This window comes from Vombatus ursinus, unplaced genomic scaffold (genome assembly GCF_900497805.2).
Source record: "Vombatus ursinus unplaced genomic scaffold, bare-nosed wombat genome assembly UNPS02014814.1, whole genome shotgun sequence".
In the NCBI taxonomy this organism is placed as follows: domain Eukaryota; kingdom Metazoa; phylum Chordata; class Mammalia; order Diprotodontia; family Vombatidae; genus Vombatus; species Vombatus ursinus.
Genome location: NW_020954592.1, coordinates 15976152 through 16001224, shown reverse-complemented (window position 1 = coordinate 16001224; position 25073 = coordinate 15976152). Strand labels below are relative to the sequence as shown.

The window sequence follows — 25073 nt, the reverse complement described above, 5'->3', positions numbered from 1 at the left end:
ACATAAATAGTTCGTGACACATTACTAAGCAAGATGACTTCATTGATTGGGATTATAATTAAGTTATTATTATTATAACTGATGTTTGAATATTTTATATATTTCTTTGGGACTTATTGTAGTTATGTTAACTCCTCCCCATTTATGAATCTTGAATCAATTTTCTTTATTCATTTTTGTTCTATTTACTCCTAGCTTAATTCATGACAACTGCTAGTTGTGATTGCTTTCAATATTCCTACACTTAAGGTTAATAATCTCTCTATAAAAATATGAATGTGTATATGCACATATTAATATATTATTAGATACATATACATACATATATATGTGTATTTAAATTGAATTTTATTTCTAATCTCCTTTTAATTTTGTTTTTAAAGATTTCCCAAAGTGAGGACAGTAGGAGCCATTCTGAGAAATCAGCTAATCTTTCACCAGAAGAAGACTCAAAAAAGCCAGACAACTTTCCCAGTTTACCTTCAGATACTAAGACTGTAGACAATGATAAACAGCCAAAAGAAGGCTTTCTCCAATTCCTTGGTAGCTTATTTAATATCTCAGCAAAATCCCCCCAGCAACCAACCCTCAAAAGTGAACATGACAAAACTGAAAAGGATTCACAAAATCGCATTGTTCTTCATGAAGAAGAGTTTAAAAAAGAAAGTGACATGTGCAGCAGTTGTCCTCTGGAAGAGCCAAATCCAGCAACTGAAGAAAAAGACCTGCCCACTTCAGTTGGTCTGTCAGATGCCATTTCACAAGATAAAACAGGAGAGAGTGAACAAGAAAGCAGTGGATTGCTAAAGTAAGTTCCAAACATTATTTAACCAGAAATGAGTAGTTTGTTCAAATGTGAAGGGGTCATTAGATAAGAATATTACATTGTTTCATTAATTTGTGTAATTGAAGATACACAGAAAGGGAGAAAGAGAGAAGAGCTGATGAGTAGGTAAATTCTACTTCTTGCCTTGTCCCTGATTTAGTTATTTTAACAGAGGTGTAAAGCATTTAGGTTGTCAGGATTTTAGCTTCATTATGTGGAAAATGAGGTAGGATGGACTTGATGTCTCAAGATACCTCCAAGCTCTGACATTCCATGGTTCTATGTACTGTACAGACAGGCCTGATAAATCCTTTTATGGGTATTCCTTGGGACAGTCTTAATACATATTTGCTGCTATAATTGCAGTAAGAATAACTAAATTTTAGATTTCCTAATTTTGGAAATATTTGCCATTTTGTCTATCCTCTTGTAGGTGAATAGGGATTATATCCTAGATAGATGTTTTTCAGAAACAAAATAGTTCCAAAATTTTGATTATTTTATTAATTAGGTCTCAGTAGAAGAAAATAATCAGTGAATTGCAGGAGATTTCATTTATCGTTAATGGATCCAATCTTTTGTCCTTTTGAAATAGGCTAAAATCTCTTATTAGATTTGACACTAACTTTTATTCCTCAACTTTATCAACTAGACCAGGGTTTCCCAAACTTATTTGGCCTGCTGCCTGCTTTAAAAAAAATTAACTCAGTACTGCCCCTGGAAATCTACTTTCATTAACTCTTTTAACAGTTTTTTTCCCCTGAAATTTGCTTAATTTCACATCTTAAATTTAATAGTTATAAATTTGTACAGGTTTGCCTGCATTGAAATTTTGATGATGCAATATTACATCATGTAACCATATATTATCATATTATAAACAAATCATTACATGCACGTATTCCTGCTGATGCATGCTAGACTTCCTGACAATGCGCGACATGCTCGCCTACCAACACTTGCTTTTTAAGATCTGTCAGTGGACTTGACCACTGATTGGTTGGTTTTAACTTAACTTAAACTTGTGTGTTTATTTGGAAAATAATGTAATCACTATGACTTTAACTCTGTTAAATAATGGATGAAACATGTATGAACAATTTTTCAGAACAAGTTCTATAATGGCTAACTACTAGGGTATTATTAGTGGAGCTGCTAATTAAATAATAGTAGCTCATGTAAGCGTAAAAGAATTTACTTTGTGACTATAAAACATACGTGACTATTGATTAGACATTTTATTCAATTCAGTTAGTGTTTATTAAGTGCATACTCCATGCAAGGCAGTGTACTAGATGCTAAGATAAAATGATGAAAAATTACATATTCCCTGCCCTTAAAGTATTTAAGGGAGAGGGAGGGGGAAGTTAAAACATGTACACAAATGTAATAGAAGATAGAATGTAATGAGTCAAAGAAGAGGCAGGAAGTGATGTTGTGAGAAATTGAAAGAGAAAAAGATGACTTCTTTCACCTGGATGGGGAATAGAGGGAAGAGAAGGCAAAGAAGATTTCATGAAAGAAGTGGCATCTGAATTGTCCTGAAAAAGAAGGGAGGAGCTTTAATCAACTGAGATGGAATGGAAAAGTTCTATTCCAAGAATGGGGTACAACATAGGCAAAAGTAAGAAGACTCAAGAGGATGATCATAAAGAAATTCATTTTTAGTTAGGGGAAAGAGAACAATCATTTATTAAGCTCTTGTTATGTGCCAGTAACTGTGATAAGTGCTTTACAGGTAGATATTCATTTGTGCTTGTTTATAATTACTCATTTGATCCTTACAACAAACTATGAAGTTGTTGTTGTTCAGTTGTTTCAGTCATTTCCAACTCTGTTTTGAGGTCTTCTTGGTAGAGATAGTGAAATGGTTTGCCATTTCCTTTTCCAGTTCATCTTATAGATGAGGAATTGAGGCAAACAGAGTTAAGTGACTTTCTCAGGGTTATATAGCTAGTAAGTGTCTGAGACTGGATTTGAACTTGGGAAGATGATAGATACCATTATTATCATCCTTATTTTACAATAAATATAACCAAGGCACACAAAGATTAAGTGACTTAGATAGAATCACACCACTTAGTAAGTGTCTGAGGCCAGATTTGATTACATGCCCATGTTACTTATCCCCATGTTACCTAGCTGATTAGTTAACAAATGCATTAATACATCTCACAAATTTAAATTTAACCTATGTGGCTTGAAATCACAAGATGATCTTTTAAGCCATTGGATGAACCACTTTTTCCTTGTTTCAAAATATGTGGAATAATAAGGTAGTTACAAATTAATAAGGTAATTATACTTGATGCTTTTTATTTGATAGGACTTTATATTTTTCAAAGTATTTTCATGCAGATATGAAAAGAAGGAGATAGTGTAAATCTTAGAAGCCAAGTTAAGTAATTTATCCTGGATTACCCAATAAGTTTTTGGCAAAACTTAGATTAGAACACAGGTCTCCTAACTGTTATTCTTGTGATTCTTTTTGGACACTAAGACCATTCTTCTGCAATTATATTATCACTTAACATTAACTTTATTTTTAAAGAAGAAAACAATTGGATTGAAAGCCATTGGTTTTTTATTTGTTTCAGTTCATATTTTTCAGTTAATCAACCTTTGTTAAGCACCTACTACATTGGGCACTGTGCTAAGACCTGGAGATACAAGAATGGTGAAACAATCCCTGTCCTCAAGGAGCTCTCAATCTAATCAGGGAAACAACTAGCAAACTAGTGAACATGCTATATACAGGATAAATAGGAAATAATTAAAAGAAGGACTATACTAGATTTAAGGAGGATTGGGAAAGGTTTCCTTTGTTATGACCCCATATGGGGTCACAGCCCACAGTTTAAGAAGAGCAGAAGGGGTCGTGAGTGGAAAAAGTTTAAAAAGTTCTGCTTTAGAAGACAGGATTTTAGTTGGGACTAAAAAGAAGACTAAGAAGGCAATATGAAGAGATAAGAAGGAAAAGGATTCCAGATATGGGACAGCCAGAGAAAATACCTGGAACTAAGATGAAATGTTTTGTTTACTAGGAGGCCAGTGTCACTAGGCCAAAAAGTAGCTCTGAGATCACCAAGTGAAGTGGTAGAGAGGGAGAAGAGCAGAAAGCCCAGACTGGAACCCTGAGGGACATGTGTGATTAGAAGGTGTGATCTGGAGGAGGACCCAGCAAAGGAGATTGAGACTGAGAACGAGCAGTTAGGTATGAGGAAAACTAGGAGCAAGAAGTGTCCCAAAAATTTAGAGAGAAGAGAGTATCAAGGAGGAGAGGTTGAGTAATAGAGTCACAGGCTTCAGAGAGGTTGAGGACAATGAGGTTTGAAAGGCCATTGGATTTGGTGATTAAGAGTTCATTGGTAACTTTGGAGAGAGCAGTTTTGGTGGAATGATGAACACTTACATGAATAACACCTTAGAAGGTGTTAAGAAGAGAGTGAGAGCTTTCCTCTGTGTACGAATCTCCTTATCAAGGATGAAAGCAGATTGCAACTTATCTTAATAGAATACATTCTAGGAAGTTGCCTGAAGTTGTGACCCATCAAGGCTTCATGTAACTAAAAAGTTTCAGAGACCTGAAAAATCTACTTCTATATATAATAAATATGTTGCTAAACTGTTGTGTTGATTTGGGTATATGATTCCAGTTAACATAATTAACATTTTAAAGCTGTTTATATTTAATTTATCATTGCTTTCTGGTGGACAGTGACTTCTAACACTAAGGTTTTTATCATCTGATCTCTCTGTCAAAGAATTAATGAGGTATGTTGAGGGAAAGGGGATAGCAGAGAAATTAAATGCAACTGTGAAAGGAATATCTTTGTAAGGTTAACTTAGAATCAGGAAAAACCTGACATAGAACAGTTACTTATGGTTTGACACCAAGCAAGACCCTTAATCTTTCTGAACCTTGGTTCTCCCCTTTGTAATCTGGAGATAGCACAACTTACTCTAATGAGGGTTGTAGGATCATGGATTTAGGTAAAGTGAACCTAAAGTTATGTGTAGAATAGAGAAGATCTGGAATTTTTGAACACCAGTCTTCTTACTATAAAGCTGGAGAGCTTTCCTTCGCACATTCTGCCATACATTCTTTACCTAGATCTTAACCTAGGAATGTTGTTATTAGACAATTACTTTGTAAACCTTAAAAATGATATGTAAATATGAGTATTGCTATCATTTGAAACACTTGGATAGCCATATATGAGGTATGACTCCATAGTATTGAGATCAATATATTTGTGTCTAGCTTGTGGCATTAGTCTCATGTAAATTTCCAGTGGTCAGTTACTATAAAGATCTTCCTTGTTGTGGGCTTCTCAAATGGTCTAATTGTTGGAATTTTGTATCTGATTTTCTTTTGCTTTGGATAACATTTTTTAAAAAATTATTGGGAATGTATAAAAAAAAGGCTTTTGTTAACTACTACTCTGATCCAGGTTTTGAAGGAATGGAGTTCTGTTTTATTTTAGTAGATGACAACAGTGTCAGGCAAAGATGAATATATGAAAGAATAAAATGAATGGACTAGCAGGATGCATTATAAAGATCCTGAATGGTTCTTTACAGTTGACTGGTCAGGCGTTTGGGTATAGATAATACTCTTTATTTTTTCTAAAACTTTTTAATGTTATTTTATTGAAAATTTTTGTTCAGAAAATTAGGAAAGCAGATGGCTGAAACCTCCCTAAATCATGCTGTGGTTCAGGCTTATTTTGGGGGAGGGAGGTGGATTATTTCTGGGTTTAGGGCTAGAGAAGATGGAATTTGTGAGATTAAATTATGTGGTTTAAAGTTAACAGAAGAAATTAATATTAGTAGAACTTTGGACAGGCGAGAACCCTAGTCACTACACTTTCTGATCCCTTAACCTTTCTTGGTGTAGTATTATCTTAGATTGGGTAGGGGGAGGAGATGAGAAAGCGAGGACATTGTATACTTGAGGGAGAAATTACATGGAGAATGCTATTCAGAACAGTCTTTCAAGCAGCAAATATGAAGGTACGAATATTTCAGTTCTTTACTATTTTTTTCTTGATACTGGAACTCATCAAATTTTTTTATTTTAATAAGGGAAGGACCAAATCCTGAAGGGGAAGAAGAGCAGCTTAATGTTATTAAGTATATAAATGAATTGTAACATATCAAGTCATAATGGGTGACTGTTTAAATAATTGCAAAATGCAGTTAAATGGAAAAATCTTGGCATCATCTTTTAGAAAAGTCAGATTTTTTAAAAACTAAGAGTACCACACATGAAAGGATTTATGTTCCTGAATAGCTTGAAGTTTTAAAGTTATAATTAGTGCTTTAAAAAGAAGAAAAATATGCTTGTTGAATACAAAGTATAGATAATAAAATTTAATTATTTTAAAAGTTACATGTACATCATATTTCTGCCAATAGTGCCAGAATGTCTCTAGTACAAATTTGTTTAAATCTATTTAATATTTCTAACTGTATTGATTTATGTGATGGAAATTATCACTTTTTTCCATTTTATTTAAATGAACAATATTTTTTTGGTGAAAGCATGTAGAATACTTTAACGTAACATTAAAAGAAAAAATAACCACTACCTTTCCAAAGTACTATAGAAGACCAAAAGGGCTCTCAAAGTTGGCACAAAGCCTTTTTAGGCTTCACTCTGCGTTACTTTAACAAAGACAGCTTTCTTTCATGACTGCTTTAAGGGTCTCTTAAGGCCTTTGGTTAGGGTAGGTGGAGAGATTTACTAAGACTAACCCCTTACTGTACTGATAGTATTTATGGAGTAAAAATTAGAGGATGTAAAATTATTTCTGTTATTCCTTGTATACCTTTTTTTGAGGGGGGGAGGGCAAAACAATCAAGGTTAAGTGACTTGCCCAAGATTACTCAGCTAGTGTCATGTGTCTGAGGCCACATTTATTTGTTTGTTTTTTGCTAGGCAGTGGGGTTAAGTGACTTGCCCAGGGTCACACAGCTAGTGAATGTTTCGTGTCTGAGGCCAGATTTGAACTCAGGTCCTTTTGACTCCATGACTAGTGCTCTATCCACTGTGCCACCTAACTGCCCCAGCTTTTCTTAATTTATCATTTGAAAAAGAAAATCACAATCTCTTTAAAGTGTGGCGGTTTTCCATAGACATGGCATTAGAAATCAGTAATTTCAGTAAAGAAAACAAGCACTCAAACTCAACAGGCCTCCATACAATTTGACCTTTAGTGAGTATTCTTAGCACAAATACTGACTTTCCCAAATGGGTTAAATGTTATGATGTGAAATTTAACTAATAACATGTTAGCATCTTTTTAATAGCTTACTTTGTATTTTCATAGTTAATTCCCTGTTCTGTTGGTTCATTCAGATGGATTGTTTGTTTAATCTTACATGAAACTCATAAAGCATCTACTACAAATTTGTCAAGATAAACTCATTTTCTTTCCTGAATCTCAGTACACTTCCTTTCACTAACTTTATAATGGGCAGTAACTGTTACTATATGGTTGTAATAAAATATTTGATAATAACAATGTTTTAAGATTTTAGTAGCCAGCAGTTATGTAGATTAATAAAAGTAATTGTTTAGTCTTAAATACAGGTAGTGTGGAAAATGCATCATAACTTGGCATTGTAATTTTGAAATCCTAAGAAATAAAGTCTTCTTTTAAACATTTATTTCATATAAATTTCAACAAAGATTTCACTTTTTCATTTATATGTCAACTTTTTAATAAGTACCTAGCACTTAATTTTAGCTCTAGGCATAAATTTTGGAACTATATGAACTATTTGGATAAAATAAATTGAGGATTATCACATACTATAAATACAACCTTTAAAAAAATTTTAAAAATTGATCTACTACCTGTTTTTTTTAATTAATTAATTTATTTTTAGTTTTCAGTAATTACTTCTAAAAGCTTTTGAGTTTTAAATTTTCTTTCCCTCCCTCCCCAAGATGGTGTGCAATCTGATATGGGCTCTACATATACAATCCTATTAAATATATTTTCACGTTAGTCATGTTGTAAAGAAGAATTAGAACCAATAGGAGGAGCCACAAGAAAGAAGAAACAAAACAAAACAGAAGAAAAAAAAAGAAGCTTCGATCTGCATTCAAACTCCATAGTTCTTTCTTTGAATGTGGATAGCATTTTCCATCATGAGACTTTTGGAGATGTCTTAGATCCTTGCATTGCTGAGAAGAGCTAAGTCTATCAAAGTTAGTCATCACACAACAAGCCTCTGTTACAGTGTACAACATTCTCTGGTTCAATCACTTCACTCAGTATCAGTCCATACAAATCTTCCAGGTTTTTCTGAAGGTTGCTTGCTCATCATTTCTTATAGCACAATAGTATTCTATTACATTCATATACCACAACTTGTTCAGCCATTCCCCAGTTGATGGGCATCCCCTCAATTTCCTATTCTTTGCCACCATGGAGAAAGCTGCTATAAATGTTTTTGTACATGTGGGTCCTTTTCTCATTCACTACCTGTTTTTGCATATGGAAACTTAAAATGTAATTAGATTGGCATTTTAAGAGTAGCTTACAAGTTTGAATGAGAAAGTTTTATTTAAATTCTTTAGCTCTTGGTAACATTTGTTTATTGAGAAATAACTAATCATTAAAATTTCACCAAGGCTTATTTAACTAAATTTAATCAGCAGTGAAATTTTTGTTGGATTAAGGGATTGAAGAATTGAAATTTTTTCACCATAATCTCCTCCAGTCCCTTGTGGTAGGAGCAATATCCTAACTTCTTGCTCCAATGTAAGTTAGGCTTATTTTTCCTTGAAAGGTATTAAGACCATTTCAAAACTTGGTTGGCTCAAGGGGCCTTAAAGATACATACCACTGATTTCTACAAAAATGCCACAAACTTCTTTAAGCACTCTGGTACTTGGCTGGTGGAAAACAGTGTGGAACTTGGGCAAGACAATTTTGCTTGGGTGAATTAATTAGAAGTATCCTCAATGCCTCTTCTTCAATATCCTTCTACGATAGCTAAATAAATCTTTTGTTAACTATTGAATGATCTGCAAGTGTCCCGTTTTGTTCTGGTATTGAACTTAAACTACCAGAGGACTGGCCTTACTTAGTTAAACCCAGACCAGAACACTTCCATCCTCACTTTGTCAAAATTAACTGTTGCCTATTACTGTTTGTCTTAATGCCAAAGCTGCCTATTAATGGATTTGAATAGAATTCCTAGAAGTAAACTCTGATACAAATTTGGAACAGTGGCATGGAATTTGTGCCAGTACATTTTCTGGAAAAACAAACAAATTGTGTTCTGTAGGTTTATCTATAAAATTTAACGTCTAAGTTTAGTTTACATGACAGTTTTAAGTAACCCTCTCTCCTTACCGTAACTTTTTTATTTTGTAGTATTACTGTTCCAATCCACATCTCATACCAAAGGAAGGTATTGGTTATGTTCAATTCCGCAAACATTTATATCATACTTGTTATGTATAAGGTGTGTTGCTAGGTGGGGTTACAGAAGCAAAAATAAAACAGTTCCTGCCTTCCACAAACTTGCATCCTAGTATAGGAGAAGAAAAACTGCTATGATAAATGTGTTCCCAAACAAGTTCTTCATTTTGTCATCAAGAAGCACAGTGCTGAGAGACAGCTCTGGATCCAAGGTGTGGTGCTACCCTCATTTGTTGTTCTCCTTGCCCTTCTCCAGTTCTGGGAAGGTTAAATATAAAAATGTTATTTCATGTCTTCCACTAACCAGTCTGGAAAAGACGGAATACTTAATTAAAAGAAAAAAAGAAAAAGAAATGTAGAATTGGATACTTTAAGAATGTATGTAAAAACTCTTGTGAATTGAAAACTAGTATTTGAGAGGTTGAAAGCAGTATAACTTAAGGAAGATAAATCAGCGTTGAAATTTGGGTGTTGCATATTTGAAAAACAGACAACAAAATGCTTTATGAGGTTCAATGTATGTTATTATCACAGATATTTTGTTTACCCTTAAGGCATGGAATGGTGCTGAAAACAAATGTAAACAAGTTGTTATTATTTTCAAGAAACTTACACCTGAGGAGATGAGGTATATATTTATACAAAAAAAAATAATATGTGACTTAAAACTGAAAGACTTTCTGGTACTACATTTTCATTTTACAAGTAAAGAAGCTGAGGTCCAGGACTGAGATTTTCTCAAATAAAATTCATTTTAACAGGATTTATTAAGAATGCCTTATAGGAATATCACTCCCCCCTGGTTTTTTCAGAGGAGGTGTCCCTCACGATTCTGTCTTGGGCTCTCTTTTCTTCTTCCTCTATACTACTTCACTTGATGATCTCATCAGCTTCCATATCCTTAATTACTGTTTCTGTGATGATGATTCTCTTTTTTTAAAAAATATTTTATTTTTTCCCCAATTACAGATAGAAACAATTTTTAACATTCATTTTAAAAAATTTGAGTTCCAAATACTCTCCTTCCTTCTGCTCCCCCCTTGGTGAGAAGGCAGACAATTTGATATAGGTTATACAAGTGCAGTCATGCAAAATATATTTCCATATTGGTCATGTTGTGAAAGAAAACACAGACCCCCCCCCCCCAAAAAAAAACAAGAGAAATAAAGAAAGTAAAAATAAAGTTGACTTCAATTTGCATTCAGACTTCATCAGTTCTTTCTCTGAACGTGGCATTTTTCATCATAAGGCCTTTGGAATTCTTAGATCATTGTATTGCTGAAAATAGCTAAGTCATTTCGCAGTTGATCATTCTGCAATATTGTTACTTTATACCATTCTTCTGGTTCTGCTCACTTCACTTTGCATCAGTTCATGTAAGTCTTTCCAGGTTTTTCTGAAAGCATCCTGCTTGTCATTTCGTATAGCATAGTAGTATTCCATCACAATCATGTACCACGACTTGTTCAGCCATTCTCCAGTTGATGAGCATCCCCTCAATTTCCAATTCTTTGCCATCACAAAAAGAGCTGCTATAAATATTTTTGTACATATAGGTCCTTTTTCCTTTAAAAAACAAAACTCTTTGGGATACAGATTTATTAATGGTATTGCTAGGTCAAGGGTTTTATAGGCCTTTGGACATAGTTCCAAATTGCTCTCCGGAATACTTAAATCAGTTCACAACTATGGAGTTGATGGCAACAGTGTTATAGTGCCCCAAATTTCCCATATCTCCTCCAACATTTGTTATTTTCTCTTTCTATCATACTAGCCAATCTGGTAGGTGTAAGGTGGTACCTCAGAGTTGTTTTAATTCACATTTCTCTAATCAATAGTGATTTAGAGCATTTTTTTTTCATATGACTATAAATAGCTTTGATTTCATCTAAGAACTGCCTGTTCTTATCATTTGACCATTTATCAATTGGGGAATGACTTGTATTCTTATAAATTTGACTCAGTTCTCTATATATTTGAGTAATGAGGTCTTTATCATAGAATTTTGCTGTAAATTTTTTTCCACAATTATGATTCCTAACTGTATTTCCCTCTATCCTACTAACCCCTGTTTATCCTACTCTTTCTCCTTTCACCTTGTCCATTCTCATAAGTGTTTTACTTCTCACTTTTGCCTTCCTTCTATCAGCCTCTCCCCTTTCTCTTATCCTATTCCCCTCCTACTTCGTTGTAGGGTAAGATAGATTTCTATTTTATTCCTCTCTGAGCCAATTCTAATGAGAAGAAGGTTCAAGTGTTATTTGCTGCCACCACCCTCCATCTTCCCCTTTCACACCTCTTTTATGTTAATCAATTTACCCCATTCTACCTCTCTCTTCCCCCTTCTCCCAGTACATCCCTCTTTTTCACCTCTTCATCTTAGTTTTTAGAAAACTTCCCGTCATAGTCAACTTACACCTGTGCCTTCTTATATATACTCCTTCTAACTGCCCTAATAATGATAAACTTCTTAGGAGTCACAAGTATCATCTTCCCATGTAAGAAAGTAAACAATTTAACCTTATTGAATCACTTACGACTTCTCTTTCCTGTTTACCTTTTTATGTTTCTCTTGAGTCTTGTATTTGAAAGTCAGATTTTCTTTTCTATTCAGCTCTCATCTTTTCATCAGGAATGCTTGAAAGTACTCCACTTCATTAAATGTCTTTTTTTTTTCCTCTCCCAAAGAATCATACTCAGTGCAAGACATTTAAGGGTAGAGGACATTATAAAGTTGAGTTCATTGTATAGTCAAGACTGCAAAGTAAGGTCAGAGTAGGGTTGATGACCTGAGAAAGCAAATTGGAGTAGAGTGACTGGGGGTTACGTGGGTTTTAGGAGAAGGTACTATATTGTATTAAATGATTAATATACACAATAAGTGCTTGTAGGATTAGACATGGTATTGTGAACACTGATGATTGAGGACTGACAATTCATGGATTTGGAACTTGAGCTGGGCTATGTAGTAAGGGCAGAATTGAAATGGGAGAGAAGGTACTTCAGGGAGAAGAATGTACAGAAGAGTACGTGAATCAGTTGGATCATGAATTTTTTCCATGTTTTAATTTAGATAATAAAATGTTTTGTGGACTTTTAGACTAGCTCCTTCCCCCACCTCTACTCTTTTCTCTTTTTATTAATTTTAGATATGGCATAATCTCTCTTATCCAGAGACCCCTTTAAAATAATAAACTTTTCAAGATTTTTTTTTAATATAAGGAACCAGTTCTTTATACAGATAACTAAATAAAAGAACCTTTTCCAAAGTTTGCCACTTTTCAATTTTGCTGATTTTAGGGGAAAAGATACTTTTTCAAGTGCCCTCTCTTTTTAAATCAGATTTTCATGTTGGCTTTAACTGTGGGAGACTGACTTTCCCTTTAGTAGGTAGGTGTTCCAATTCCAGGCACATGTAAGCAGCTTGCTGCTGGTGATTTGTATTTTTTTTTTAATAGATGAAGACTAAGATGATTCACTTCCTCTTGTGCTCTCTAGTTAAATGTGCAACCCTTTAATTGGTGCTTTAAAGGAGACAGGTACTTCACTCTGTTCTGCTTCTCTGTTGTCTCACTTTCTTCCCTTCTATTATGTCATAAATTGAGTGCTAGAAGGGACCTCAGAAGTTGTCTCATCCAACCCTATCATTCAATCAATCAATAAACATTTATTAAGCACCTGGTATGTGCCAGGTATTATGCTACAAAAAGGTACAGAAAGAGGCAAAAGACAGACCTTTCCCTCAAGGAGCTTACAGTCTAATTGGGGAGACAATATGCTAACAAATCTGTATGAAGCAAACTATATACAATATAAATAGGAAATAATTATAAGGGAGAAAGTATTAGAATTAAGAGGGGGGAATACCTTGTGGAAGATGGGGTTTTAGTTCTGATCTAAAGGAAGCCAAGAGAGATCAGTAGTTGGAGCAGAGGAGGGGAGAGTATTCCCAGATATGATGGCAGCCAGAGAAAATGCCTGGAGCCGAGAAATTGTCTTGTTGGCAGAGTATTGATGAGGCCAGTGTCATTGGTTCGAAGAGTATGTGTTGGGGATTAGGGTATAAGAAGACTGGAAATTTAGGAGGTGACTAGGTTGTGAAGGGCTTTGAATACCAAACAGCATTTTGTATTTGTTCTTAGAGGTGATAGGAGGTCACTGGAATTTATGAAGTAAGGGACCTGAGCTTTAAGAAAATCATTTTGGGGGTTGAATGGAGGATGGGTTGGAGTGGGAAGAGGCTTGAGGCAGGCAAATCCACCAGCAGGCTATTGTAGTGCTTCAGGCATGAGGTGATGAGGGCAGAATCAGAGGAGAGAAAGGGGCATATTTGATAGATGTTGTTTGAATATTGGGAGGTGAGAGATCGTGAGGAATCCAGGATGACTTTATGGGTTGTGAGCCTGAGGGATTAGGAGGACAGTGTTGCCTCTACATTAATAAGGAAAGTAGGAAAGGGAGAAGATTTAGGGAGAAAGATAATGTGAGTTTTGTACTAGACATAATTAAAGATGCTTACTAGATATCCATTTAGAGATGTCTGAAAGGCAGTTGGAGTCTGAAAGTGAGATTGGAGGTAAACAGAAAGACTGAGGCAGATAGGTGGATTTGAGAATCATCGTCACCATAGAAATTGTAACTAAATCCATGGGAGCTGCTGAGATTACCAAGTGTTAGAGAAGGAGAAGAGGGCCCAAAATAGAACCCTTCAGGATATTAATGGTTAGAAGGCAGAATCTGAAGTTCTGAGAGGTTGCAGAATTTACCAAACATCATCCACATATAGTAGGTGAAAGGAAAGATAAAAGCATGGAGAAGTAAAATGAGCACAAATGATTGTGTTCTTGCAGGAGAGAAATTAGATCTTTTTTGTTTGTTTGTTTAGAAAAGTCAAAGAAACAGTAATAAAGCAAAATAAGGAAAACACAAATAAGTGAAAAAGTCTTTGCAGCAGAATGAAGAAGCTCTGTAAGTTGACATTTATTGAATTATAGCTAGCGTGATTCCAATATAGAATTAAATGTTTAGTAGACTAAAGATTAATTTTTCACATTTTTTGAACTTAAAATGTAATTTCTTCTTTAGCATGTTTTATCTCATCTAAGGATTTATCCCATAAGTAGTTAAAGCTGAAATGTCAGAATCATGGAACTTTAGAGAATGGGACCTTAGAATTAATCTACTTCCTTTTCTTGCCTAATGCAGAAAACTTTTTCAGATTTCTGAAAGTTGCGTATCCACCCTCTCATTAACTACCAGGGGTGAGCTCAGTACTCAATGAGCCAATTCCTTTTTGGATCATAAGATTTGCAGCTGAAAGGAATCATTTACTCTAACTTCTTCAATTGAGAGAACTAAAGCCCATGCGGGTCAAGTTATTTTACCCAAGATTCCCTGGAAGCACAGACAGGATTTGAATACAGGTCTTTTGATTCTAAATCAAGAGCTCCTTCTGCTTTACCATGGCAATCTATAATTCTATTGTTGAAATGTTTTTCTTCATATTGATCTGAAGTCTTCCTCTTTAACTTCCACTCATTGTTTATAATTCTGGGTCCTGAAGTAACAAAAAATAAGACTGTCTCTGATATGGGAGAACTTCATATATTTCAGGCCAGTTTTTTTCTCTCCTCTAATCTTTATTTCAAGTTTAACACACACCCTTTCCCTCCCAACTCCATTCCTTCAACTGTTTTTAAAGTATTTGTTTTAGGATGTGCTTTCAAGACCCTAGTTAACCCTCTTCTTGACTTTTCACTTTGCCAATTTAGCTCTTAGAATAAAGTGTCCTACACTGCCCATATGATTCCAGATGTGATAGGAGCAGTTTAGTGTGTAGTGGAATCTATTACTTTCCTCAGTTGGGGTTCTATACTTTTATTAATATTGAAACTGATAAGCTGATATCTTTGTGGCCCTCAGGCTGAGTGCTGTTGATTGTTCTTAGTGTTTCTTTTTCTTTGGGATTGGTATATGACTGGGGTAAGTCACTCTTGATATCTTAGCAACCCTTAATAAGAATTATTTCTGTTTATTTAAAACACATGTGGGTCTGTGCACACAAACAGATAAAGAAAAAGTAAAACAGCCCAAAGATAAAAATGGGAGATTTATAGCAATATAGAAGTACATTTTTCCCTAGAGCACTTCTAGAAATAACATCCTTGCAGATTTGGAGAATCTTAGGAGTGGCTATGAAGAAATTTAAATATAATTCATGTGTTAATTGCTCAAAATTTCACCCTTAAAAATACCAGGGGACTTCTGGTGCCAAGATGACAGAGTGAAAAAGGAACCCATTGAAGCCCTCCCAAATTCCCCTCAAAACAACTAGAAAACCTCCTCAGAATTGGTCTAGGAGACGGAAACAGCTTACCAGCTTAGAAAGAAAGGTCTGTCTCACTGGGGTGGGAAAGGAGCAAGGTCCAACACTGGCAGCAGCAACTAGCCTCACAACAGGAGGCTTGTAGCAAAGTGCCTAGCCTAGGGCAATCCACCATCGAGGTCCTGCCCTCCTGCAAGCCAGCAGCCCCCTATGCAAGTGAGCAGTCTGTGTAGTGCAGCAAGGCTCCACCCCCAGCAACTCACCCCCAGCACAAGCCACCAATGAAGCCTTGACGCCATTGCTGACCAGTAGTGAATCCACATCGCCAGGCTGGCCAACAACAAAACCCTGCCCCTGGGGCCTACCAATAGAGAGACCCTGTTTCCACAGCAACCCAGCAACAGGCTTCCACCCCTGGAACAGGCTGGGAGACCTCACCCCCCCCATTATAAGCTGGACGGAAAGCCTATCCTCTAGAGAAAGCAAGTAGCTAATCCCTGAATTCCAGTGAAAGCCAGCAGTAAGACCCAGAGCCCTAGCACAAAAAGCTTGGGACTTTGTAGAACTAGAGCCCAGTTCTCACATAAAAACACCAAGTCATAAAAAAAAGGCAGAATAAAATGAGCAAAAAAAAGCTTGACTATAACAAGTTAACTATGATGTTAGGGAGGATCAAGGCATAAATTTAGAAGAGGAGAGAAGGGTCAAAGTGCTGCATGTGACGCTTCAAGGAAAAATCTAGTTTGGTTACAGGCCGAAAAAGAATTCATGGAAGAGCTTAAAAAGGATATTAAAAAGCAAATTAGAGAAGTAGAAGAAAAATTGGGAAAAGAAATGAGAGTAATGGAAGAGAATCATGGAAAAAAAAAGTCAGTATCATGGGAAAAGATATACAAAAATTTACCAAGGAAAATAACTTCCTAAAAAATAGAATTGCCCAAATAGAAAAGGAAGTACAAAAGCTCATTGAAGAAAATGATTCCTTAAAAATTAGAACTGAACAAGTGGAAATTAATGATTCTGTGAAACATCAAGTACAATAAAACAGACTCTAAAAAGTTTAAAAAAATAGAAGAAAAGGTGAAATTTCTCATTGGAAAAACAACTGACCTAGAAAATAGATCAAGGAGAGATGATATAAGAATTATTGGACCAACTGAAAACTACGATAAGAAAAAAGCCTAGACAACTTCTTTCAAGAAATTATCAAAAAAACTGTCCTGATATGTTAGAACCAGAGGACAAAGTAGAAATTGAAAGAATCTACTGATCACTGCCTGAAAGAGATCCCCAAATGAAAATTCCCAGGAACATCATAGCCAAATTCCAAAACTCGCAGATCAAGGAGAAAGTATTGCAAGCAGCCAAAAACAATCAGTTTAGATATTGTGGAGCTACAGTCAGGATTACGCAGGATTTGGCAGCTTCCACATTAAAGAACTGGAGGGGTTGGAATATGTTATACCGGAAAGCAAAGGAGTTAGAATTACAACCAAGAATCACCCATGGTATATATGTAATGGAATATTATTTTGCTATAAGAAATAATTACCAGGATGATTTCAGAAAAATCTGGACTTACATGAACTGATGCATAGTGAAGTGAGCAGAACCAGGAGAATGTTGTACACATTAATGGCAATGTTGTTCTATGAATGACTTAGCTATTCTCAGCAGTACAGTGATCCAAAACAATCCCAAAGGACTAATGATGAAGTATACTATCTGCCTCTAGACAAAGAACTGATACTGATACAGACTGAAGCATGCTATTTTTCACTTTCACTTTTTTTCCTTTTATTTGAGTCTTCTTGTATAAAATGACTAATGTGGAAATGTCTTACATACTTGCACATGTATAACCTATAAATGATTGCTTACCAATCTTGGAGAGGGAGGAGAGGTGGGAGAGAAGGAGGGAAGGATAGAATTGGGACCTAAAAACCTTAAAAAAAATGTTTTAAAAAATTTTGGAAAAAGAATACCAGGTGATTAAATCATTCAGTTACAAATAGTAGCAATAGTGGGTGGCATTGTGGAAAGAGGAGCCTGAGAGAGCCACTTGTACAATCCTTCCCCCCCCCCAATTACATGTAAAGATAGTTTTCAGCGTTCATTTTTTATAAGATTTGAGTTCCAAATTTTTCTCCTTCCTTCCTTCCTCCCCCTATACCTTCCCCAAGACGGCAAGCAGTTTGATATAGGTTATACATGTGCAATCATGTCAAACATATTTCCATATTAGTCATATTGTGAAAGAAGAAACAGAACAAAAGGGGAAAACCACTCAACCCCCCCCCCAAAAAAAAGTTAAAATAGTATGCTTCACTCTGCATTCAAACTCCATAGTTCTTTCTGTGGATGTGGATAGCATTTTCCATCATGAATCTTTTGGAATTGTCTTGGATTGTTGTGTTGTTGAGAAGAGCTAAGTCTATCACAGTTGATCATCACACAGTGTTGCTGTTGCTATGTACAATGTTCTCCTGGTTCTGCTCGTTTCACTCAGCCTCAGTTCATGTAAGTCTTCCCAGGTTTTTCTGAAATCCACCTGCTCATCATTTCTTATAACACAATAGTATTCTGTTACATTCGTGTACCACAACTTGTTCAGCCATTCCCAAATTGATGGGCATTCCTTCCATTTCTAATTCTTTGCCACCACAAAAAGAACTGCTATAAATATTTTTGTACATGTAGGTCCTTTCCCCTTTTTTATGATCTGTTTGGGACACAGACCTAGTAGGGGTAATTGCTGGGTCCTCCTCTTTGGGCATAGTTCCAGATTGCTTGCCAGAATGATTGGAATCAGTTCACAACTCTGCTAACAGTGCATTAATGTTTTCCCCCGTATCTTCTCCAGTATTAATCATTTTCCAATCTGATAGGTGTGATGTGGTACCTCAGAGTTGTTTTAATTCACATTTCTCTAATCAATTGTGATTTAGAGCATTTTTACATGACTATAAATTGTTTTGATTTCTTCATCTGAAAACTGGCTATTCATACCATTTAACCATTTTTCAATTGGGGAATGACTTGTATTCTTATAAATTTGACTCAGTTCTCTATATATTTGAGAAATGAGGTCTTTATCAGAAACACTGGCTATAAGAACTGTCCCCCAGTTTTCTGCTTTCCTTCTAATCTTGACAACCCTTTTATTTTTCAAATGAGGAAACTGAGTCCCAGAAAGATGAATGAATTTTTTCAACCAGGGTCTGTCTCATAGATAATGGTAGAACTAGACCAACTAATGACAATAACTGCTAATGTTCCTCTAGTGCTTTAAAGGTTTGGAAACCAGTCATCCATGATCTTATTTGTTTCTAATAGCTACTCTGTAATGCAGAGAATATCAGTATTGTTATCCCTGTTTTATAAACTTCAAAACTGAAATTCAGAGAAGTTAACTTATTTAGTGTCACAGTGTTAGTAAGTGTCAGAAGGGCGGTTGGAATCCATGTTCTTTCTGGCCTCAAGTCCAGTGCTTTTTCATATATGTATACTGGGCTTGTCTTTTGAATTCTAGTTCTGTGTAGTTTGTAATGCGTGCCATAAGCATTTATATGTAAAAGATATTTTAAAATGCACTATCACTTTCTTTAAAAATAAGTAGTACAGAGAAATGATAGCCCCACCCAGGGTTAATTTCAGTGCTATTGCTTAAAGTTAGCTTTTCAATAAGTTAGTTTTCAAATTGGCATAGATAGGGAAACAGCTGTGTAAAGAGCACTGCATTTGGCGTCAGCTGAATTAAAATTCCAGTCTTTGGATCTTACTGTTTATGTGATGTGATATAAATAATTGAAACATTTTCTGATCCGTGCATATACTATCTGTAAAGTAGAAAGAATAAAACCAAGCAGTCAGGTAATACAGTGGATAAAACACCTGGCCTAGAGCCAGGAGGACATGAGTTCAAATCCAGTTCACAGACACTTACTAGCTGTGTGACCCTGAGCACACAGCTGTTTGTCTCAATATTCTCATCTGCAAATAGGGATAATAATAGCACATATTTTCCAGTGCTTTTCCAGGATTAAATGAGATAATATTTATAAAATACTTAGCCCAGTTCCTGGCACATAGTAGGTAGAATATAAATGTTAGCTATTATTATTATTTGATTTACCTACTTTACAAATATCTTGTGAAGATTAAATGAGATAACGTACATAAGCTCCTTGAGGGCAGGGGTTTTGATTTTGATTTTTGTACCTTCAGAACCTAGAACAATAATAGATGTTTAACAGATGCTTATTGAATTGAGTTGTCGTAGAGATGTCTACTTTGTTGTTAAGTTTTGAGTTAAAGATGAGACTTTCATTGCAACTTCTGATGTTAATATAGTGTGTTAATTACCTTTCCTGATACTCTGAAACTTCTCATTATAGAAAAGTAGAATGTGAACCTGAGGTGTCTGCAATTACATATTCAACTTACCGGGGTCCCAGACAGATTTTGAAAATTTTGAAGAATCAGACCAAATTGGAGACTTTGACTTCTGTACAAAGAACAGATGAAACTTCTGATTCTAGTGCAGATACTCAAACTGGAACTGGAAGTGAGTCTGAGGCTGTCATCTCTCCAGATTCACCAGTCAAGAACACAGATCTGCCCAAAGGCCCTTTAAAAGATGCCATTTTAAATAACAGTAATTATAAGGAATCTATATTAAATAGACCATCATTATTAAATAGACCGTCATCATCTACTGAAACTCTCTCTAGTTCTATAGTTGAGTCTGGTTATAATCATCCTTTAAATTATGTACCAGTTTACAAAATAGACAATGATATGATAGGATCAATGTTATTCGGGAATGATACCAAAGACCCTAGAAATCCTGCTTTTCAGAGGATAGTGAATCCAAAAACTACTTTTGAAAACAGCTTTTTGAAGAATGATAGAGCATCAGAGCAAAGAGGAGAATGTTTTCAACCCCCAAGCATAGTTCTTTCTGACCTGAATGTAGGGTTAAGTAGCAGAGAATCTGAGATAGTCAAACATGAATGTGAAGATTTGTCAAGTGCAAGTAAAACAACTTTATATGGTAAATTGGGACTGCCAGAGAGTAAGTGTTCAGTATCTTATCATTTTGGCAGCATTGTTCTTCATCATCAAGCTGAAGCAGATACAGAACATATGAATGAAGAAAACAGGACAGTTATTCAAGACTCACAAATAAATATGCAAGTTAAAGAAAACACAAAGGAAAAAGAAATCTCCTCACCTACTGGACTCTTATCCTCAGCTAACATATTACATGCAAGAAATGAAGTGGTTGGATCTTTACTGAAAGACACTGATTATAGTCTTACAACAAAAAACTTCGATTCTGCGCCGTCAGATAAAGTATCTCAAGGCACTATAATAATTCAAAATGACCATCCCTCTATAGAATTTGTTAATGAGGCAGAAAAGGTAGATTGTGTACAAAATAGCATAACACCTGGATTGAAATTTGAAGTAAATAGAAACCACATTTCAGTCTCTCCCTTTGAATCTGAGAATCTTGAACTGGCCAAAGTCTTACCTGGGTCTTCAGATGTTAACAATGAAACAACATCTCCACTTCTTGAAAGTGAAAAGCCTGATTTTTATGATTCAGCTCCTACCTTTGACTTCAAAGGTGGCATCTTTAGAAAGTGTGAAACTCCAATTTTAAAGAATGTGAGTCTTCCTATAGAGCACGAACAAGACAAAATTGTTCATTCCACAACACTCAAGGAGATTGATCTAGTGCTTCCTGATTTTGATTCAGAAGAGATTTGCCAAGCTGAGATTTCTGCATCTGACTCTGAGTTTAAAGACAAACACCTGCAGGCAACATCACAAAGTAATCATAGATCCCAAAGTGAAGCCCTGCTTGTTCTTGAGAGTAGTGTAGCAGAGGATTTACTTCATGGCTATGACAGTAAAGTCATAGGATCAGCGACATATGATGAGAACAAAATTTCTCTTGGTCCTTACGAACCTAGAGACATTGATGGCACGAAAATAATTTCTGATAAATCTGGAATAGGGCTCAGCTCTTCTGATGTATTATCTAAATCCCAAGAAGATGATGGCACGTTAAAGTTTCTGGGTTCTGATATCAGTGTGGCAAAAATCACTTCTAAATTAAAAGCCAAAAGTTCTCTTGAGGTTTCTTCTATGCTGAAAGCAGAGGGAACAACCTCATTTAAGAGACATTACGAAAAAAATAATTTATTAGGTGACAGTTCCACCAGTAAACCTGAAGAAGCTAACATGTTAACTAATTCATCTAAACCCAAAGATAATTTTGAAATTTTGAAAGTTACTACGGAACTTTCACATGAAGATACTTCCTTAGTTATGATGATGTCCACCAATAGCAGCCATTGGGAATTTGAAAAAGCTAACCAAACAGGGGCAGAAATGACCTCGTGTCATCGACATGATAAAGATGTACCTAAGATTCATATGGAAAAGGGAGGTCCTAATTATCTAACTGCTGCTGTGCTGAAAAATGCTATGGAAGCTGATGCTCAAACAGTTGCTAGTGTTACAGTGTCAGTTAACAGCTCAAGCCAACAGTGTTCTGAAGCATCAGCTGAGGACACAGGAACAAGGAAAAGAGCATATGACAGACCTCTGAACTCCAACGGTGATTTGGCTAAAACAGCTGAGAGGTTGGTTGGTATAATTTTGGACTCTGTCAGGCAAAAAATAAAGTCCACGCATATAAGAATTAACTACCAGGATTGTAATGCAGTTACCCTGAAAGAAGAGGCCACTGGGAAAAAAACATCAGAAGAAAAAGAAAAGACGTTGATTCAGCTACCAGACCATGAGTGCAGTGTTAAAGATATGTCAGAAGACAAAAGAGAAGAAAAGGCCTGTGTTTTAACTACTGTTGGTGAGGGGAATCTCCTTATTGATACTGATAAAATGGATATGTCTAATTTATTAATAATCAAAGCAAGGGAATTGGTCAATGAGGTTATTCATGGTGCCCAACAAAAACTGATAGATGGTCATTACAGAAAAACTAAGCCCAGGAACCATACCAGAAGTACTGAAAAGGCCAATGCCACAAAGATTCTGAACAATGATATCATTAAGCCACATTATATAGCTAAAGGATTCTTGCCTTCAGAGCAGCCAGAATCCCAAAGCATAACTAAACTTAGTGAAAATAAAGAATCAAAAAGTCTTTTGGCTAAAAGTAATTTAAATAATGACACAGATTCAACTAAAGGAAGAGAAATAGTGCCTTACCAAAAAAACTTATATGCTGGAAATGGATTTGAACAATCTGATAGTGTAGAGTTGCCAAAATCAGATGTTTTACTATCAGAGAACATATCTCATAAAGATTTAGATTATAAAGGTATGCCATTAACCGGTAACACAGAAGAAAGTGAAGCACAAAAGGCACCATCCCGTATAGGGAGTGGGGGTAACCGCAAAACTCAGACAGAAGATACTGGAACAGTTGTCATAAATTTCAAGTGGCCCCCTTTCATGAATGATGAAGTATATACTCATTTACCTAGCACATCCAAGAACAGCTTTTCTGATAGTCTTGTATGTATTAATGAAAAATGCCTACCAGGACATAGTAATAAATCACTGCCTATTACTATGTTAGAGATAGGAAAAGTATACAGAAAAGATGCCGAATTTAATATAGGCAAAATTGAGATGGCACCACCCATGTTAGAAATGGGAAAAGTATGCAAGAAAAGTACTGAATTAAATGTAGGGGAAAATGAGCTGATGCCCTCGATGTTAGAAATGGTGAAAACATACAAAATGGATGCTAAATTAAATGCCGGAGAAAATGAGCTGATGCCCTCAGTTTTAGAAATGGGGAAAGCATATGGAAGAAGTGAATTAAATATTACAAAACTAGAAGGTACACTTGACAGTTTCAAAATGGGAAAACCATTTAAAAGGAACACTAGTGAAATGACACCTGTCACTATAGAAATGGAAAAGGCATTTGAAAAGAATATTGAAGGGGATGTTGGAAAAACAACAATGATATCTACCGAGTTAAAAATGGAAAAAACACACAGAGATGATATTCAATTGAATATTACACAAGATGATTCAGCAAAACCCACTATCTTAGAAGTAGCAAACATGAACCAAAAGACAATTGAAGGGAATATTGGGGAAAGTAAAGAGATACCTGCCTTGATCGAAGTGGAAAAAGTGTACCAAATGGATACTGAAGAGAATTTTGGAGAAACTGAAATGAGACCTATAGAAACAAAGAAAAGTGTGGTGCTCTATGACAGCAAAGCTAAGTCACAGTTTGAGGGATATGAATTACCTACATTGAGTAAAGATTGTGAAGGAAACATTGGCTTTATGACACCAGATTTTTTAGCTGAAGATTCCAAACTAAGGACAGAAAAGAATCTGTGTGTGACTGCAGTATGTGGGAAAGAAAGAGATCTAGATTATGACTTTGCAAATGAACATTCACATCTAGCTTTTATGCCACAAGATGAGCAAGGTAACTCTTCTTTCACCATTTTGTATGAAGAACCCCTTCAAGATGAGGGTCAGTATTTATCTGCCAAAGAAGGAGCAAATTCCCTGGTGTTTCCCAACGAGTCCACCAATGGGCTTCCACATGTTCTGGTATGTGAAAGGTCTGAAAGTAGAACTGACCTTGTTCATCACTTTGAAAAGGAGAATAAATCCAGTGAGATGTTTGATAGTGACAGTTCTGAAATGTTCTTATCAGTAGAGGCAAAAAGGTATAAAGTCTATCCCTTAGCCTTATCTCCTATTTATGAAGATGACAGCTCTCAGGAAGATATCCTATCTAGTGAAGTCTCACCAGGTCACCGTGGATCTAGTGCAAAATCAAGAGATGGTGCTAGTCAGCCCTCCTCTGTGTTGTCCCTTCTTCAATCAGTGTCAGAGCGTTTAAGGATGAATTTTGATGATAGAGAAAAGCTTGTGGCAGAGGAAGAAGTAGTAGATGAGGATGAAGAGGGACCACGACATAAGGAGATTATTCTGAAAACTGGAAAGAGAGAACACGTTACTTTTCAACTTCCAGATTGTTCAATTATTTATCAAGGAGAGGACCAGGAAGGAACTAGATCTTCCAAAATGCCACTTTTTCTTTCAAATGAACCCACTGCCTCTAATCAGCAAACCGTCCTGTGGCAAGATAGGTCCTTACTTTACCATGCACCAGGTCCTTTTCTTCAAAAATCTGACCTCAGTTCTAAATTACATTCATCTTTCAAGAGTGTCTATAATCAGTATTTGCAAACTACTAAAACCTTATTGCCTGAGAAAGGACCCAAGTTTGGAGGTAATCTTCAGGAACCAGTACCCAAATTAAGTACTTGTCCAGAGGTAAGTTATTTTATTTGAATATTTAATTTAAAAATATATATGATAAGTGGTAGTTTTTTATAGTGATACAATCTAAGGGGCCATATTCAGATATTTGATAAGCATTCTGATGAGGTGTGTT

At 35.6% G+C, this 25073-nt stretch overlaps 1 protein-coding gene across 1 annotated transcript in view; it reads left to right on the top strand.

The window, feature by feature from the left end:
* The window catches only part of CRYBG3 (crystallin beta-gamma domain containing 3), a 154710-nt gene that overhangs the window by 54077 nt on the left and 75560 nt on the right, over nt 1-25073 (top strand). The window contains exons 3-4 of the mRNA XM_027835352.1: nt 384-808; nt 19993-24952. Of these exons, the coding sequence (XP_027691153.1) occupies nt 384-808; nt 19993-24952 (5385 nt within the window). The remainder of the gene's footprint in view (nt 1-383; nt 809-19992; nt 24953-25073) is intronic.